At 44.5% G+C, this 15,140-nt stretch overlaps 1 protein-coding gene across 1 annotated transcript in view; it reads left to right on the top strand.

Moving 5' to 3' along the window:
* Window positions 1-277: 277 nt before the first annotated feature.
* LOC100690688 (transducin-like enhancer protein 3-B) overlaps window positions 278-15,140 on the top strand; it is a 28,806-nt gene continuing 13,943 nt past the window's right edge. Inside the window, 8 exon segments of the mRNA XM_005461548.4 lie at window positions 278-1,164; window positions 1,687-1,909; window positions 2,524-2,624; window positions 2,807-2,870; window positions 4,788-4,832; window positions 10,821-10,883; window positions 11,599-11,673; window positions 14,060-14,098. Coding sequence (XP_005461605.2) covers window positions 1,886-1,909; window positions 2,524-2,624; window positions 2,807-2,870; window positions 4,788-4,832; window positions 10,821-10,883; window positions 11,599-11,673; window positions 14,060-14,098 — 411 coding nt within the window. The 5' untranslated portion in view covers window positions 278-1,164; window positions 1,687-1,885.

The raw sequence follows: 15,140 nt of genomic DNA, 5'->3' as shown, positions 1-15,140 counted from the left end.
ATGCTTGAGGTCTCGTTAGAAATAGGTCGATCAATTCAAGTCACTCAAAGGACACTCTGCTGTAGATGAAGGGGTATTCACATCTGCGCACTTCGAGTCTTGAATGAAATTCTATGAGCTCGTATTATTCTTGGCACAGAAATAGGACGTATTTCTTTTTCTTGGCATCTCTAGCTCTCTTTTTCAACCGAGAGCGCAGTGAAATCGTCCAGCTTCAAACTATAACCTTTTTTTCAGGGTCACGCCAGCTTCAGTTGTAATTGCTCATATAGTGAGCAGATTTTGAAGGCGAAAGCTTTTATTAAAATGATCCCTTCTATTTTGGGGGTGGGTTATTTTTCTCTGTTTGAGAACGAGCCTCGTTTTAAATTGTACAGCTCGTTGGTACATACCGTGTAGTATTCTGAAACACTCGGGCACCCGCTGCAGTGCACGGACATATAAATTATTACCTTTGTTTTGAACAAGTTGTTGAACGCACCGAATGTCACTTCAAATCCAAAATGGCGAACATGCGAGGTCACATATCGTGGCCCAATCAGAACGCGACAGTGCTGTGTACCCCACGTGGGACTGACGCGCCGTGATTGGTCTTCGGCGCTAAACTCCTCCGGAGAACCCAATTGGTTAGCGCGAGGCCCCTCTCTCGGCAGTCGGGTCCTCGTGTCAGTGCACAGTCTGTGTGTGGTACAGCGCGCGGCAGAGGAACTGGGTACCCAACTGCAGGCTGGCGGTGCGTTTCACAACGGCCGACATTTTAAACAAGAAAAAAAAACAAAAACCGCTTGACTCGCAAAATAATAATCTCTGGACTTACTGGAAGAGTTTCGAGCTGCTACTGGATCTAACAGAGGCTTTCTTTGAAGTTGTCTGCGGTCAAAAACTCGTCCCAGTCGAGGGGTTTCCAGCGTCCGAGCGGACTGAGCGACGCTCTCAGTCTCGGGAATCACCGGGGTTTTTAAAGGACTCTCAAGGGGGAAAAGAAGAGCAAAGAAGTATATGAAAAACAGAAACGACGACGGACAATTGTCCGCCCTCTTATCAAATCTGTGGTGAACGTTACAGATTACCGGATATTAAGCTGCGTGTGGATACTATTTTTTTCCATATATATTCTTCTTACCTGTGCAGAGGAGAGGAGGAGAAGAATCAGTCGAGACAAAGGTAAAAAAAAGAAAAAAAGAGAGGGGGGGTTACATGAAGAGAGCCGCTAACAAGACGGGTGGTAGTAGTGGTGGCGGTGGCTTTATGGCAGCCGACTTTGAAAGCAGCAGCTCCTTGTTTTCTGATCTTCCCGGACCACCAAAAACAACAGTTGCGTGTTTTCTTTACCCTTGTGGAAGACGACTCGTTAGATTTACGAGGAAAAAGCCAAAAAAAGAGCGCATCGTGTCGTTGCGGCTGTGATCAAAAGTCTAAACTTTGGGATTTATTTGATCCGTGGCATCAAACGCATTTTGCTGCCACTCTTGGTTTTTCTTTTTCCCTTTCTTTTCTTTTGCACATCTAGACTACAGATTTATGTTTTGTGGTACACACGCTCAGAGAATTAGTGGGTAAAAAAACAAAAACAAAACGACTTTATTCTGCATTTTGCACAAGGTGTATCGGAGAGTTCATGAAGCTCTACGTTCGTGTTGCTTTCAGGCGCTGTGAACGTGATCCAGCTGTTTTCTGTTTGTTTAGGTACAAAAGAAAGGAGCTGATCCATCCGCTGGGCTGGCTCTGAGTGTGCGCCTCGCAGCCGAGAACGAGGCTTTGTCCGCCGCCATCCTGCGCATATCGGGGAGGGGGTGGCGGGGATTTACCGCACCTTCGCTGGGATTACGGAAAGAAAGCACGAGAAAAACAACACACCGACTCCCTTGTGGAAAAAGGACTCGACATGTATCCACAAGGCCGGCATCCGGTAAGTCCCCCGTCTTTAGTCGCTGTTTGTAAATTGATGCAGAAGCGCTGCCCTTCAAAATGGCCTAATTAGCTCGTCAGAGTGGAGCTGCTGATCCACACCTTACTATTTATGGTCTGCATCAGTGCTGCTGAGGGCTTCACTGTGGCAAGGAGAGGCACCGAGAGGTGGTGTTTATTGGAAACAAGATCTGAGATTGTGTTGGACTCGGTAAAGTAGATCATCACCTCCTTCTGTAAACTGACTTTATGTTTGCCGGTGCTGTTTGTGGTGAATGATTTATTAGTAGTAGTATTTTTTTCAGTTTTTTTTTTTCTTTTTACAGTCCTGAAAGTTAATTGTGCAGTAAAAAAAAAAAAAGCACTGTGTGATTTAGCAACTCTACCTGGCAAACGGATAAAGTCACACCTCTGTCGCTGCACATGTTGAGTGAAAGCAGCTCCCTCCTCTGCCAGTCCAAGACTCAAGGGAAATGAGAAGACAAACCATAAAAGAAAGGACTGGGGGGGGTTATCAAAAAAAAGAGAGAAGGAGAGGAGGAGGTGGCAAGAGAGAGCTCAGCTATGTGATGATGTTATTTACACCTGTGGTATCTCCAATCTCACACTTTTCAGGCTCCTCACCAGCCAGGGCAGCCTGGCTTCAAGTTCACAGTAGCAGAGTCCTGCGATAGGATCAAAGACGAATTTCAGTTCCTGCAGGCCCAGTACCACAGGTAATGACTAGACTACTACTGTAAACAGCATCGGCTTCCTGGAAACGTGAAGCAGAAGCCGCTGATGTTTTGTTCCCTTACTGTAGCTTTGTGCAATCATAACGTGGCGCACAAAAACCAAACGTTTTGCATCGGTGTACCGATCCTTTTTACAAACGCAATGCTTTTTCTTCCCCACCCAGCCTTAAAGTAGAATACGACAAACTGGCCAACGAAAAGACGGAGATGCAGCGTCACTACGTCATGGTGAGTACTACAGCTATTAAGCCGAGAACAGGATTTGAATGGCGTTTCCTCCCTTTCGCCTCAGGTGGTGAACAGTCACAGGTGCTGAAAAGAACCTGGTTGTTTTTGTAGAGCCTGTGTTAAGACTGTTGACTCACGCCTGAGTTTTCATGGGATAAGAAGGGAGGGGGGGTGAAACTCTAGCCGAGGTCAAACGTCCAACTATTGATTGTGGGATGTGACGACCCCCCCCTACCCCTCCTCTCAGTGGCTCTGGGGTCCTCTTTATGACCCTCCACCACCCCTCCCTAACACACCCAGCATGGTCCACTGGGGGTTAATGACTGGTCTGCTGGCTGTGTGTGTGTGAGAATCAGACAGCTTCCTGTGTGTGTGAGAGTTTTAAATCTTAACTCTCCCAGAGTGAGCCATGTGGTCACACCCAGAGATTTCTCACATATTGGGAGACTTTGTGTGTGTTTTTCCTCCCAGCTGCAATGATAATGAACTACTTGTTGGATAATTACTTGTCATTGATATCAGTAAAAATCTATCTCTCTATTAGTAAAAAAATGGGTGGAAAATGGAAAAAAGTTACATTTGATAATCAAAGTAAGTAATGGATTTAAGTCTTTTTTTTTCTCCCCTCATTCAAAAATGTTATAGATGTGCCGATCACAGTTTGTCAGATGAGAAACTTTCTCATGTTTCTGTATTGTTTCTGATTATAAACTCAAAAGCATGCAAGTTCAAAATGCGTCTGCAAGGTTTTCACAACACCAAAAACACCCAGGGGCATTTACTAGATGAGTAGCTTTTAGTCGCAGCTTAAATCACGTTCGAAGTCAGAGAGCAGGAAGTTAAAAATCTGACCCTGCGTACTTGCTGCATGTCATTTTGCTTGCTTTGTGCACTGCATGTGTCAGAGCTTTCACCTTTTAATGGAAACCACACTTGAGAAGTGAGATAAGTGCTTGATGCCTATCAAAGTGCTGCAAAGGGTTAAATGTAAAACAGTTCCAATAGTGCAGTTAAATCTTATTATAGTCAATTCAGAGCTCTCTGATGATCAAATGGGAGACAAAGAAATCTGTGCCTCTGTAAAGACAAGCCAGCTCAAAGCTTCTTGCTAATACAGGAAAGGCTTCATTGTGTGCATGGGAAGAAAAAAGGAGAAAAAAAAAAGAACAATCTTTATCTGACAAGTTGTGTAACTTAGACCTCACACTTGTGTATGTACGTGCTTATCTTGTTTGTACATGAAAGGAATGACTTTAACCAAACGCAGCAGTACGTTTGTTAAATATTATTTTCCCTGTGAGGAACCAGAAGGTGGTGGGAGTAGCTACAATAAATGGAAGCTGTTTGCTGTGTGTTTGATAAACAAGGCAGACAAACTACTAGGCTTTAGTTTGTATCTGTTGGTGGGCTCGCAAGCTTTTTTGGCAATCAGCAGCAGATAATGTTGTTTTCAATAATAGTATTGGCTTTCTCCTTGCTGTCTGGACGGTGTTTGCGCTCAAAGATGAGGCCGTGCCAAGTAGAAGTAAACAGGGGCAGCAGCCAGGCGAGCGTCTGCCGCGGCTGAAAAATGCGCATCGAGATGTCAGCCTCGTCAGTTAATGTCAGTTCGACCGTGCTGCCGTTGTTCTTCTACATGTGATTGACTTCTTTTATTCTTGTTTGGGTGCTTGAGAGGACCGATAAGATGTCACACCAGTTAACCAGTGTTTGTCTTGTTGCACGAGTTCTCTGTGCGTTCAGAGAAAAGTCGAGAGCAGTTTGGACTGTCTCGCGTTTTGCTCAATTAAAAATGGTGTCATTATGGATAAACATCTGTCTCTAATTAATTCAACATATGAATTCATTTAAGTTAATAATGGTTTTTTTTCTACTCTCTCTCTCTCTCTCTCTCTCTCTCTCTCCGTTCTTTTACAGTACTATGAGATGTCCTACGGGCTTAACATTGAGATGCACAAACAGGTATGTAGCCATATCAGAGATGCTTTGTGTACAGCCAAAACACCCCCCTCCCCCATCCCTTCCTAGTGATTAAGAATATAAACACATACACATGCATACCTGATCTTAGTTTCTACCCTCATCCCTAAATGCTTCTGGGAGGGTACACATACTGGCTTCCTGTAGTGAAAATGCTGACAGGCTAAACAACACGAAGGGCACGCTGCCTGATGTGGATGGTTTGATAAGATTAAAGTGAAGTATTTGGCACAAATTCTGAGAACATGGTGTGTCTGTGTGCGTGTGTGCGGTTTGCCTTTCCGAGTGTGTGAGTGAGCACATACATTGCCTGCTTTATTCTCCAAGCCTCCCAAGTGCCATTTGAGCTAAAAGCTCATTAGTTCAGCTGCCACCTAGCACTGGGCATCATGCTGTATCACAAATGTCCACAGTTCACTCCATGTCACGTTACCGTTGAGTTAGGTTTAGAAGCGCTGGCCACGTTTGTTGGTATATTTGTAGTTGATCTTTGGTCTGTCATGTCCAGACTGTTTGAAGCAGGTTGGTGTTTTTTTTTGCTTTTTTGTTTTGTTTTGTGGAAACCGTCCCAAATAGTGAATTGACTTACTAAATAGTCCTCTAGCAAGAAACAAAAAGTTCAGTAGCTCCAGCAGTGCTTTGATGACCTTGTTTTTAAAAAAAATCTATAATATTGTAGAGTTGCAAATCTAGAAAATTATCATGAATAATTTTTTCAGTGGGGTTGGGGGGTGTTTTGGACTGGCTATTGGACACATGTTATTCCCCCCTCAGTATGTAAGTTTGGGCTCTGGGTTTTTTAACATGAATCCAAATAAAAGTTTGGATTTTTACCTGCAAGATGTCTGTACTTGTTCTGAGAAATCTCACCTGATGAGTTTTGATGCATGCACAGGTTGATCTGGACTGTATGCCAGAGAACTTTTGGTGTAGTTAGAGTAAGATATCGTAATTCCGCACATACTGTAGTCACCAGAGGCCTAAATAAAGAATCAACCCTCTGTAAAAGTCAGATTACACCTGAAGACAGCACAGCAAAACCGCTCCGTTTAGCTAACAATGTGACCCGAGGCTGTAGTCAGCTGTGTGAAATCACATCAGCATAATGTTTTTATTCTGTTTACTTTAAAAGGAGAAGAACAAAAGATCTCCAGACTGCCCCCTTTTTATCTTCCTGCACTTACATTTCCATTTTCTCTGATTCACACTTGCTTTCTGTTTCCTTCAGTTGCCTTTGCCTCCCTAATTCTCCTTCTCCACCTCCTCTTGGCGCCCTTATGTCTTTTCATTGCGCCCTCCTCCCTTTTCTGCCCCCGCCGCCCCAACGATGTGATGTGAATGATGGCCCTTGTGTCATTAGCTGTGTGATATGATGTATGAGAGTGGGAGTCTGTCAGAGGGGGAGAGATGGAGAGGGGTGGGTTGGAGGCTTCATGGCCCTCAGATCCAGAAGGTTAATGGCATCAGTGGGAGGGTAGCCCAGTTGGAACAGCAGCACACTGTGCAATTCATCAAGCGTAGACATTTTCTGTAGGCACGTGGTGTGTGTGTGTCTCTGTGTGTGCATGCGCGCTTACTAGGTGTGTTTACAGTTTATCATGGAGCTGCCCACCCCCCTTCCTTCACGTTGCTGAGCGTTTGTCTGTAAAGCAACAAGGAGATTGTAGTGATGCAGGGTGGGTGTGGAAGCTGGTGGGTGGATGATGGTGGCGGTTGACAAAACAAGTGGGTACAAAAAGGGGTGTGGTGGGGGGTAAGGGGTGGAGACAGGAGGGCCTTCAGGGTAAATGGGTTAATCGACTTGTCCTCTCCTGTGCATCTCCTTTGTTTATCAATAAGCCCGGTGGAGACGACTGAGCTCTCTGAATAATGCATGACCCCCCCCCCCCCCCCCACACACACACACCCACACCCTCCCATCCCTGGTGAACGACTGTCTGTGGTGACATCAGCGAGAGGTAAACAGACGCCCCTCAGCTGTCCCCGTTATTGGTGCGACCGGAGGGAGGCTGGATTATTGGATGCAGGCAGGCATATTACTTCGCTTGCGCTGAAGATTTATTGCAGTGTGACAAAGAAATGATAAACTAAAAGCGCGATTGAAAAGAGAGGGGGAATAGGTATAAACACGGGGCGCACATAAATATATACTCCCCATCCCTTACATGGTGGCACCAGTTGTGTCTTTACACACAAACACTGCAATTCAAGTTCCCGCAGACACACAGTTTCCCCTAATGCTGCTGCCGAGCTGAATAGTTGCTATGAAAGGGATCTGTGCGGCTGCCGGGGGGTAATTTGTTTTGACAGTGTCTCTTATGATGGCAAAGAGTGCAGGGTGGAGGTAATCACCCTCGCTTGCTGTCAATAAGTGATTTTAATTAGCGCAGCTCATTAGGCTGCCTCAGCATCGTGCCCTGCTGACTTTGTGGTGGGGGTGTGGTGGGGGATGCTTTGTTTTTTTTCGCTCCCTCTGTTCTCTGTTGTGGTCCCTGTTTATCTCGTACGCTTGCCTACATTTTGATTTTTTTTTTCTTCTTTTTTTTTTTTTCTCAAATGCTCTTTGGCAAAGTGAGTGCCACACGAATAGAAAACCTGATGAATAAATTCCTCTATCTTTCTACTGTGCTGCTTAACTTAGTTGCACCTTGTGTAGCCATTTTGTGAATTTGCTCCACATATCCATTTCCTCACTTGTTGAATGAATGAGGGAAACAGAGAAAGTGCTTTGTCAAGGAGAGTGAAGTCCGTTTCCTGGAGGAAGAGGGTGAAAGGAGGAGCAGAGGGAGGGAGACGGGAGAGCTTGTGCAAATGAATAATTTATACAGGATTCCTGGAATTGTTTGCCAAGGTGATGATGGCCGATCTTTCTCAAAGCCAAAACAAACTGACTATGAGAACACACACACAGTGTTTGTGTGTGTTTGTGTGTGTCTCAAGGGAGCTTGACGAGGTTACCGGAGGCTGAGAGACCTGCTTTATTTTGATAGCCAGGCTAGAAGGACTGGAAGAACAGTATTACACAATTAGTGTGTGCGCGTTCGCTCAAACCAACTGATGACAGGCCTGTCATGAATATGTGTGTACATGTACACTACACTACATCATTCAGAAATAAGAAGCATAAAAAAATGTTGTGTATTTGATGATTTGAGCGTTAACAAAATCAGATGTAATCTGTTGGAAAACAACCTGTTTCCACATGCTCCCCCTGCAGAAAAGGATGTCACTGTGTGTGTGTGTGTGTGTGTGTGTGTGTGTGTGTTAGCTCAAAATAGAATGACATGCACATGCAAAATATTCTTCATGCATTTGTAATGAACAAGATACCTCTAAGTGCCTCTTTCTTTCTCTGCTCTGGCTGAGAAGATAATTCCCAAACAGCCATCTCTGCGCCCCCCACCCCCCACCATCATATGCCACTTGTTTTCCTCGCCAATTGAATCCTCGTCAGAGACTCAGCTCTCCACTCGGGGGGCTAATGCCTGGAGCGACAAACAGCCAAATGGCTTTCAACGCACCACTGACGGGGGAGGGGGGCAGGCAATGGAGAGAGAGAGAGGGAAACGGAGAGAAACAGAGAGAGAGAGCCTCTCCAAACTCTGGTGCTACTAGACAACCCTGAGTACCTGTAATTGTGGAGCTGCAGTGAAAAGCTTCTGCCGGCTCAAAAGCTTCTGTTTTCAGTGGCTTTAAGTGACAGTAAACTCTTTCCAGTGCCCGTCTCTGCCACTAAAAGCACTGTGGAAAATAGTGCCTGCAAAGTAAAGTGGGAGTCGTTACGAGCGCTGCAAGTCATTGGATTTGTTATCAATGTGTGCAGGTTTTTTTTTTGTTGTTGTTGTTGTTGGTTTTTTATTTTTTTTATTTTAACCCTTCAGAATGGCTGGCTGTCAAAAGGACGTGCAGATATGCCATGTGCCTGTTTTGCTCTCCTTAACGCATGAACTCTGTCTGAACAGAGCTGAGTGACTAAATACGACACGGAAGGATGAGATGTAGCTGATAGCATCAGTGATTCGGTTGAGGGGTTTACAGTCACAGGTTGACATGTGAGCCGTGTTTGCCCTCATGATCTCTTAAATCGATGCTCCTGTGTGACACTGCAATAAATGGGGCCCAGAAAGTACAACAGAAATGGATGCAAAGGAAGTCTGCTCCATTGTTTTATTTCCTGGCTCCAAAGTAATATTTAAAGTCGAGGAGGGGTGGGGTGGGGTGGTATTTCAGAGGAAGCCATGGGTTTTGGGAATATTTAAGTAGCTCAGCTCTCAAAGCACCTGGTGCTTCAGCTCATGTTTCAGAATGAATTGTTGAGAGAAATCTGTGTTTTTTAGCACAGTACTAAACAACTCAAAAAAACAAAAGGTGCACCTGAATTCGATGCGTTTTATTTATTTATTTTTTGGCTTAAAAGTGGTGGCTCTGAAGTGGTGATTTGCACCGAACAAATGGATGCCTTTCTGTGTGAGGGAGGGTTTGTATGGTGGTTGCTCTAATAGCCGAGTGTATCAGCACACCGTCGTTTCTACAGGCCCCATGTTGCTCCCCTTGCAGCCATTTCCAGAGAAGTGGTGTGATACTGAAACACTCTCACCCTACCCATGTGTCATTGTATCCAGCCTCCGCTAATGATGATGGTTTATGAGTCTCCGAAGAACCCCACCACCATCACCACCCCCATTTCCAGTCTCCCAGTTATCCCTCATTAATTTCCCGTGCTGATCAGATCGACAGGCCGAAAATTCAATTTAATGACCTGCCTCTGTGCTGCGCCTAATATGATTTTACAGGCTGTTCTGGTCAGAGCCCCAGCCCAATTTACATAACGATCAGCCGTGCCAGATAGTGTTGCCCCAGCAACAGAAGAGGGGGAAGATGAGAGAGGAAGAGGAAAGAGGGAGGGCACAGAGGAGAGTAGTGGAGATTAGCGTGAAGGGGTGCGAAGAAGCGTTTGGAGGAGGAAGGAGGGGAGAAAGCACAGTGCGTCTGAGGTCAGACGGGGGTTGTGAGATAATTCCTGACAGGCCAGCAAAGGTCTCTCTCCTCCTCTTCTCTCCCTCTTTTCCCGTTTCTCCCCCCTCCTCCAGAATGAAAAGGGTGACACAGAGGCTGTGCAGAAAGCTACTGGCACCTCCTCCCTCCCCCCCTTTCACAGTCAAACAAGGTTAAGGGAGAAAATGAGTGAAGTGCAGTAGCGTATAAAATGGCGGGAAGGACCTCTTCAGCCCACACACACCTGCTGGGCCTCCACCCCTAATCTCTCAGAATCAATTAGTTCACCTCCCCCGGTCCAGTCAAACCACATTACCTTAGTGTCACATCAGAGGGTTTCACTTCACCATTCATCACCCCCACACATACCCCACCACTTCTCTTTTATTCTGCTTTCTACTTTTGTGTTCCTCTCCTATGCATCTTCCTCATCTCTTTCTATGGAAAGTGCAGATTCAAAAAAAAAAAGGAAATGGGCTTGGGCAAAATGTCTAGGGACCTTCAAGTGCGGTAGGCAGGCAGCACAGCACATCCATTTGACCAAATGCAGCACTGTAAAGTGCTCCATGTATGGCGAGCCCTCCAGTATCAGCTTACTCTGCCAGCTAATATTCTGTGGTCGATACCAAAGATGCCTCTGATAGATAGGGCCAGAGTTAACCTGTCTGCTTCAGCACGCCCTACCCCCCTCTGTATGGGCCGTAATTATGAAGTATGGACCTCATTAGGTTTTCTCCAGCCAGATGGTATTAGCATATTTCAGGCCTTAATGAAATAAGGCCTGAGCCTAATGGAGGCGGGAGAAAGGGGGAAGCAAATTTGTTCTAAGGCGGTCCCAGTTTAGTTAAGAAATACATGGTGTGTCCTGATGGACGCTGCAACATTTAGTGCTATCTTATTGGCTATTCTGTTGTCTGAGGCATGCAGTATGCTGGAAGGATGTCATTCTAATCATTTCTGTCTCTTCTCCTACAGACTGAGATTGCCAAGCGCCTCAATGCAATTCTGGCTCAGATCATGCCATTCTTGTCACAAGAGGTGAGTGTCAACCCAGCCAGCAGCATTTCAAGGATGAGACTGAGACTCATTTGTTTCACATTGTGCTGTTACTGTAGTTGTGACGATGACTATTGTGCAGATAATCTCTGGGGAACAACAGATGATTCACTGCACGTAACAATGAGGAAACCTTTTTTTCCCTTCTTTTTTTAAATTGACAGTTTTAGCCCTCTAAATAATGTATTTGACTCAAACTTCAAACAACTACTGACCACTTCTAAAAATATCGCCCCTTTTCTGTCTCATCCTGTCAATATTGAACAAATAGTCAAACATAAACACATAAATCAGTTCTTCTGAAGGAACTGGCTTTCCTGGAAAACTGAGATGAGAATTAATGCGCAAGGAAATGAAATGAAAGCAAACCTTCAAACGCCTGAAGCGGCAAACCTCCAGACAATAGATTTCAGTTTTTTCCTTTGATTCACTCTGACCTGCATTTCTATAATGCATAAAACACATATAATACAGAGTCTTTTTTTATGTCTTGTTTTACCTAATAGAAGATTCTCCTATTATGTTGAGTGCTATGTAGTACATTGATGTGTTGTTTTATTGATGATAAGTGCGATTAAATGACTATCGTGCATTATGGAGGCCCCCCAAGCTTAAGTGCCTACTCGTCTAGATGAACCATCAGGCGGGAAATATTCTTCTCCATCAGTGATCTAATCTTTGTTTATGTGTCCTGCAGCATCAACAGCAGGTGGCTCAGGCTGTTGAACGGGCCAAGCAGGTGACAATGACTGAGCTGAATGCTATCATCGGGGTACGTGGACTTCCCAATCTGCCTCTGACTGTGTGTATATCCCCTCTTCTTCCTTCATTTGACCTGAGGCCAGAGGCAAAACTGCATACGTGAAGGAGGACCAGCATTCAGATAGACATGTAGACTGTTGAAGCGTGCTACATTTCGCTCGCGGGTGTATTTGACCTTTCTAAGCTTCGGCCGAAGTGTCGCATGTCAAGAATAACCTGGGAAAAGGGCAATAGATTCACAGGGGAAATGGGGGTGAAAAGGGGATAAAAGTAGCTTAGCGTATTAATCTGCAGCAATTTTCTTTCACTCGTCTGTGGCATTTGAGTTTTTAGATTGAATACAAACTAGTAACACCGTGTCCTCTTCACTTGTGCAGACTTGCCCTGGTCTCCAGTGGTTTATTATGTTTTTATTTGAGTTGACAATGTTTGCAATGCGCTGTCAGTGTGGCGTTTTCTGCTGTAATTTCTGATTGTTGGTTAACCATGACCCGTCAGCACCCAGGTTGCTGCTCCGCTCTGATTTTCCTCCTCTCAGCCAGAGTCAAAGAACATCTGATATATAGTAACACAGTCCAGACTGGGAGATCAGATCATGGTGTTTCTCAGATTTCACTTTGGCTGCACTTTAATTAGATAAAAGGTCCCAGCCAACAGGCTTACCCCTACCTCTGACCCAATAGCTCGAGGAATTAAGAGTGGTCAGGTCAGGACAAGCATTGTGATTACAACAGAGATTACAGCAGCATGAACTTAGCAGGTACTAAGCATTTGAAAGGTGTAGTGGATAAAAGATTTGGGTAGTTGTGGCAGAATAGGGAGAACACGAACATCTTTTTTTCCTCCCTACTGTTTACTACATTGTTCCCTGATGGTTGCCACGGCTTCATAATTAAGTCATGTCATTTAACAAGATTAAATTAGCTATTTCTGTTGTTGCTGTGGGTAAAAAGTACAACGAATTTATTTATTTATTTATTTATTTATTTATTGTCATCGTAATTCAAAGTTTTCATTTCAGGCGTTATTTGTTACAATCCAATATTTAATGGAGCAAATGATTGGAACAAGCTGCAACAATGTTTTGCTTTTAATTCTTTAAAAAAGTAAGCAGAACTAAATTGTTTATTTGTAAAGCTGTTAATATGAACAGTAGGCGAATAAATCACATTGGTTAACTTAACAGTTGGAGCTTATTTCTTTAAAAAAATAAAATAAAAATCCCAGATGTTTAAATCTAGCAGACAGTACAGGGAAACTCTTTCCCCCTTTCCCCAAAAAATCCACTCTGAAATAATGGCCTGTGCGCTGCCTGGATCTTGCATTTGCTTTACTTAAAAACATACACGCGTATTTGGTTTTGATAGTCAGGTTACATAGTGGTAGGAGGTTGTCGAGTGAGCAGCAGATTTTAAAATTTGGTTTAGCTCAATGAGCCAGGAGCCCAGGGTAATTACCCGCTATTTGCGCTTCTATTTTTTTTATTTTTCCCAACAAAGTCCTTTCCACAACAGGAGTTGACCCTGCCTTCATTAAAGATAGGCAGGGCTAGCCTGAAACACACACACACATTAATACACTCAGGAAAACAGTCTTAATTATAGGGGTGAAAAGATGGCAGGTGATCAATCTTCATGTCCCCACAGGGTGGGTGAAGCAGTGATGCTCTAGTGTCTCAACACTAGAGCCTCAGAGACACTCGGAGCATCAAACTCAAGGAGCGTTCAACCGCAGTTGGATCAGAAAGTGCATTTGAGTTTTGACACATGCATAAGTTAGACGTTTGCCCTGCAGGGACCACCTGCTGTACTGTCAGGTTGTCATGTAATTTACTGTAAAGAATCTATACACATACTGTATGGAGTATGTAACAGAACCACCCCACCCTCCTTTAATAGCCAGAAGCAGCGTATGATTGAGTCTGATTTGACAAGTGTCAGAGGTGCAGACTCATTTCCATGTTCTTACCCTCATTTCCATGAATTCGACACAGGGCGAGATTGTAGTTGGGATAATGGTTAACAAGTCAGTTACAGCCGGTGTGCTCCTTATCACGTATCATGTAAATGCTAATCCGCGGAACACGACATAAACCTTCACAGCGTCTGGTTTTGCTGTTGTCACTCTGGTAACAGCGATCTCCTCTCCTTTGCATGTTTTATTTGGCTATGCGTATGTCCTTTAGAGTGTCTACATTTACATAGTGTGACTACAGTGTCCACATTTACACATGCTTTGACTTAACAGCTAACAAAAGCAGGTGATGTCTTTGTCCGATTTGAATTCGTCACTTGGGGCTTTTTGTCGATTTAATGAGGAAAAAATAAATGACTGTATTGAAAATAGCCATCAGGTGCAGCCCTACCTCTGAATCTCTGCTTTCTCCTCTGACCCAGCACCAGCATCCGCCTCGTGGCGTCTACCCAGCCTTCACGGTCAGTGTCGAGAGGAGGGTTTTGAATGATTAGCTTACAATGAAATGTCTGTTTTTTTTTGTGAAGGGAAATGATGCCTTTTGGAGACAAAGCACAGCTTGGGGCGTGTCGGGTTATTTTTGGCCTCTACTCTGCCTGACTCTGGTGTTGTGCATTTGATAGAACGTTATCTCTTTATTCGACGACTAACCTCAGAAATGTTACCCCCGTTCCTCCACCGCTGTATTCTGCTTCAAACATAGGTTGTAATCCAAATCTTTGAGTCTTTGTTGTGACGACCGAAGAAGATACGATGAGCTCGAAACTGTTGTAAAGCACAGAATAAGTGGGTAATGTGGCGATCATTGCCAGACTTATTAAGCCAGGGTGCCAGCTGGTTTGTGCTGGTGCTGTTGATGCTTGTTCCACCTGACAGTACTGTTCTGCAGGGAGCCAGCTTCGCCTAGTTAACTTTAATTGCCTGTTTCCTGTGGAAGTTGCCTGAGCTGCTGCGGCATTTACACATAATGAAAAAAGATAAGTGTGAAAGGAAGCCAGCTCTTTATCCATGAATATTGAATTGGAGGCAATTTATTTTCTGAATTTTTTCCCCCCCCTCTTTTTTCTCTCTTCTCTCCCGCTCTCTGCACCTCACGACTCCCTTCCCTCGTCTCTCCTCCTCCTCCTCAGCCATAGCTCGCTAATGAGGCTTCTTGATAATGATCCCTGCACGCTTTTCCTCATTAGGCACACTCAATAGGGACGTCCCTGCCTCAATCCCTCGCTCACTCTCTTTCATTCTCTTGTTATTTTCTGATTCTGCCTCTCCCTCCTTTTCTTGTTCTGGCTGCCCCTTCCTCTCTCTCTCGTCCCCCCCCTCTTCTCGCTTTTCCCCTTTTTTCACAACAAATAGGCTGCTCGGCAAAGCAGTACAATATCGATTAACAATGCCACCCCTCAGTTGCTTATATCCATTGTACGATTTCAGGTCCAGCTCGGCATAATGAGCTGACTGAATAATGGCCAACTGCTAAATAAGCCTTTAAATGTGGGAAGTCACTAG

Source organism: Oreochromis niloticus, linkage group LG1, assembly GCF_001858045.2.
Source record: "Oreochromis niloticus isolate F11D_XX linkage group LG1, O_niloticus_UMD_NMBU, whole genome shotgun sequence".
NCBI classification, from domain to species: Eukaryota; Metazoa; Chordata; class Actinopteri; order Cichliformes; family Cichlidae; genus Oreochromis; species Oreochromis niloticus.
Note: the sequence above shows the minus strand (reverse complement) of the source record. Positions and strands in the feature narration are given on the sequence as shown.